Below are 4,660 nucleotides of genomic sequence, written 5' to 3' on the forward strand. Positions count from 1 at the left end.
GGTTTCCACACAAATATGAAGCAGCAATAATAATAAATGTTTCTTGAGCAGCAAATGATAATATAATTATTTCTGAAGGATCATGTGACACTGAAGACTGGAGTAATGATGCTGAAAATTCAGCTTTGATCACAGATGCATTTGAAATGACATTTTAAAATATATTAAAATAGAAAATATGATTATTATTCATTGTTACTGCTTTTTTTTTTTCAAAGAAGTGCAGCCTTGGTGAGCATGAGACTTAAAACATATTACTAAATCTTACTGACTCCAAACTTTTGTGTACATGTAATATTTATTATTAAATTGGCTAGTTTGTGCAAGTAAATTTATTTAAACTGGTTGTTACAAGTTCAAATGGATTGTGCTATGTTCTGTAACTGCTGTTAATAAATCTGTCAGAAAAAAGTACCACCTTTAGGGGTACAACAGCCTGGCAGCCTTTTACAAAAATTAACCATGGTTTTATTACAGTAACCACAGTTTACCACAGTATTTGTAGTAAAACTGCAGTAACCACAAATTTACCATGGTATAATAATAATAATAATAATACATTTTAGTACTTACGTAACACCATGTTTATTTCTCATGATGTATCCTCAAAGGTGCACCTTTGTAACTTATCTACCCTTAAAGCATGCATACTTGTATGGTACTAATATGCTCCCTTTTAGGGGTATAGTTGCACCTTTAAGATTACTGCCCCAGTAAAGCGCTAAAATACAATTATAGTATATTTTATTTCTGACCGTGTAAACAAAAAAAGGCCTATGAAATGTTAAAAAACATGGCTTTAAAATCTAATATTAAGTGAGTGTAATTACTGATTATATTCTTTTAATAATTTAAAAGATCAGTTTAGTTTAGAGGTATCGATATCGACGATACTGGGCTTGAAAATATCGGTATCGGATCGAAAATAAAATAAGAGGTATCGCCCATCCCTACCATGTGTCACCAAACAAAGGGAGAGGCGGGGCTTCAGTTCCCTAACTTGTGCTGTGCCAGAGGATATTGGACTGTACCAGCATTGTTCAAACTCTGAGGGGGATCCTTTACTTCATTTCATTTATTTGTTTTCTTTGTTCATTTGTTTGAACAGTTTCCTTATTTTGATTGAGGTAACTGGTTGTGTTATGTCAGTTAATGTTAAAGTGTATGTTTGTTGTGAATATTATTGTTATTAGGGGTTTAGCTGTTAAAGTGCTATTTGATTGTTTACCCTTCACTTTTGTTTGGTAGAGGCTACATGACTATGTCTAGAGGATGTTGGTGCTACATGGCCAGTCTCTAGGGATGGGCGATACCACTTATTTTGTTTGCGATACGATACCGATATTTTTCAAGGCAGTATCATCGATAACGATTCAATACTTCTGAACTAAACTTTTAAATTATGAAATTTATTAAATTACTAAGATTAAAATGGGTAATGTTCAGATGAGCAGGAAAATAGTTATATCCTACACAATTACTCGCTAACAAAGGTTATTCGTCCAATTCAATGCATATTGTACGCATTATTATTTTTTTGTTAAATAAACAAAATCACTGGTAAATAAAACACACCTTAGTATTGATATTTTTTGTTTGAGTATCGATACTTTCGATACTCGCGTCAGTATCGATATATCGATACTTCGGATCGATACGCCCATCCCTACCAGTCTGTAGTTCACCTGGGCTGATTCCAGTTCTTCCTTTGTTTGTATTTTTGTTTTGTTGCTTTGTTAGCAGGGCAGATTTATTCTTTGTAGGCCTCTTTAATTTCAGTTATTTTTCTTTATCTTGAGTTGAATTTGTTTGGACTATGTTAGATTGGATTTATGTTATATTTGCTCCTGTGGGTTTGATTATCATTTTTGTTTTTTTTATGGAAGAATAAATCATCCAATTTTGCCCACAGCTGTCCTGCTGGTTTTTGGCCACCACCACAATTATAATAGATAAATATTGAATATTATTTGTGTTTTTAATCTTAAATTTTGTTATTTTTATATTTTCAATTTTCAATGTTAATTTTAGTTTTTTTTTAACGTGTTTTTGTCATTTTTTAATCCTTTTTTTAAATAGTACTATTTAGGTTTAATTTATTATTATTTATTTAGATTTATTTCACTTGTAGTTTTTATTCATTTCCAGTTAATCATTTTAATGCCTCAAATTATTTCAGTTAGTAGCCAAGGAACATAATTTTTTTTAATTTAAACTTTCCATGTAATATTTCTATCTAATTTTATTTCAGTCTATTTTTATTTTTCAATTATTAAAAAAATATTTTTATTAGTTTTGTTAGTTATAATAAATATGAAAATAGTTCAATAATATCTTGAATCAGTATTTCATGTCCATTTATTTATTTATCAGCCAAATAGCCATGTAATAAGCTAGATAATGTACAAAAACAGATCTTTATCGCAGAATAAACCCTTCAGGGTGATTTATTTTGTGATTGGCTGGCTGTAAATGATCCCTTACTTATTACCCGTCCTCTCCTGCACAGCATCACCCATATGAACTATTGATTTCACTGACATTTCATAAATTCAGCGAACGCTCCCTGCGGCGTCTCATAGATTTTAACGGTCGTTTCTGCAGATACGGCGTTTGATCACTCGTGGCGAGTGGCAGTCGGAGCAGCAGGACACGCTGAAAACCGGCTCGTCCACCAACAACAACGATGAGGAGAAGTCAAGACAGCTGGAGCGCGAGAACAGGGAACTCCAGAAGATCATTCAAGAGGCATTTTCCTCTTCTCCTCATGTGCACACAGCTTGCGGCTTAATTAACACCATAATAGATTAATAGATGAACACATGGAATGGGATCCCAGAAGGATAGAATGAATTATTGAAATGATATCCTACTCGTCCTTGTCTTTGACCTTCTGATTTGTTCATTCATTAAGGCCAGAATATGCTTTATATATGAGGAAATAGACATGCTAAAGGAAATGTCGAAAGAATAGTTCACCCAAAAATGGAAAATCATTTACTCAGCCTCATGTGGTCCCATACAGTGTGACTTACTTTCTTCTATGGAACAAAAATTGAGAAGTTTAGCAGATATATAAATATAAATATTGTTTTGTTTTTTTTTGTGCAGAAGGAAGAAAGAGTGACGGAACTGCGGAGTCAGCTTGCAGAACGCCAGGCCTTGCGCTCTCGTAGACGCCCGTCTGTCCAGAATCAGAACCAGAACCACAGCGTCCCGTCGTCTCAGGCCGAACCCCCCAACTACTGCCCCGCAACAGACAAACAGTCCCTGCCTCCGTCCTTCTCCAATTCTTCCAACCTGTACCAGGGCGAGGGCAAACTGAGCCGAAACAACTGCCACAACAGCCGTCTGCCCCTGCTGTACAAATGAGTCCGGGATGGTGGAATCTCAAGAAGGCAATGTAAAGTTGTGTCTGTAGTTTATGTACTTTATTTTGAAGTCGATGAGTTTTTACCTCCACTTTCGGATTCCTGACCCTGACTTCCTAATTGTTCACTTTTCATAACTCTATCTCAGTTATAAAAGCACAATATTTTTTTTGTAATCCACTTTCTGCTCCAATTACTCTACCATTCAAAGGTATGGGGTCAGTAAGATTTTTTTTGTACGTTTTTGAAAGAAATCACTCACCAAGGCTGCATTTATTTGACAGTAAAAACAGTAATATTGTGAAATATGATTACAATTTAAAATAACTGTTTCTATTTTAATATATTTTAAAATGTAATTTATTCCTGTGATGCAAAGCTGAATTTTCAGCATCATTACTCCAGTGTTCAGTGTCACATGATCCTTCAGAAATCATTCTAATATGCTGATTTGCAAGAAATATTTATTATTATTAATATCAATGGTGAAAACAATTGTGCTGCTCATTAGTTTTGTGGAAACCATGATACTGTACATTTTGCAGGATTCTTTGATTAATAGAAAGTTCAAAAGAACAGCTTTTATTTTATCTTTTGTGACATTATAAACATATTTACTGTCACTTTTAATTAATTTAATGCATCCTTGTTGAATAAATATATTAATTTATTTCTAAAAAAACTTACTCACCCCAAACTTTTGAATGTTAGTGTATAAGGAAACAAAAATTCTGTTGCACTGTCATTGAGTGTGGTGCTTTCAGACAATAGAAAGCAGTGATGTCAGGAAGTAGTATGTGCTTGTGCATTAATCAAACCTTCTGAATAGCACAAATAATCATTTCATTTTGACTTGTCCTTTAGGTTATGTTGAGGCATTTACAATGGAAGGAGGATTTAAAAGCAAAAACGTGAAGCATTTAAAAAAATTATTCTGTTAAAACTTTTTTTTTGGTGTTTCTTTGTGATAGCAACAGTTTATTATACTAAAATCATGTAAACACGTGACTTTACTTTTAAAGCAGTGAGAATTTAAAATCAACAGTCAAATGGAAATTTCAATTCAACTAAGTTTCACCCTATATTTCTTTTTGTTTTTGATAATCCAATACTTTTGTTTCATTGTGAATTCAAATGTTTGCTTTAAAAGTTCAGGCCCATTCACTTCCATTGTAAATGCCTCACTATAAGCCAAGTCTTCCTTGTTTTAAAGAAAAAGAGGGACAAATGGGGATAAGTTTTGCTAGTGAATATTGTCAATTGAGCTAAACTTGTACTGAACCTGTAAT

The 4,660-nt window shown here is 33.3% G+C and overlaps 1 protein-coding gene across 2 annotated transcripts in view; it reads left to right on the forward strand.

Moving 5' to 3' along the window:
• The window catches only part of LOC107586826 (gamma-aminobutyric acid type B receptor subunit 1-like), a 61,356-nt gene extending 57,799 nt beyond the window's left edge, over positions 1-3,557 (forward strand). The window contains exons 23-24 of one of the 2 annotated variants that reach the window (XM_016274368.1): positions 2,605-2,769; positions 3,112-3,557. In XM_016274368.1, the coding sequence (XP_016129854.1) occupies positions 2,605-2,769; positions 3,112-3,372 (426 nt within the window). In that variant the 3' untranslated portion in view covers positions 3,373-3,557. The remainder of the gene's footprint in view (positions 1-2,604; positions 2,770-3,111) is intronic. The other variant, XM_016274376.1, reaches the window with a different exon arrangement.
• Positions 3,558-4,660: the final 1,103 nt, after the last annotated feature.

Source organism: Sinocyclocheilus grahami, unplaced genomic scaffold (genome assembly GCF_001515645.1).
Source record: "Sinocyclocheilus grahami isolate Dianchi unplaced genomic scaffold, SAMN03320097.WGS_v1.1 scaffold6.1, whole genome shotgun sequence".
In the NCBI taxonomy this organism is placed as follows: domain Eukaryota; kingdom Metazoa; phylum Chordata; class Actinopteri; order Cypriniformes; family Cyprinidae; genus Sinocyclocheilus; species Sinocyclocheilus grahami.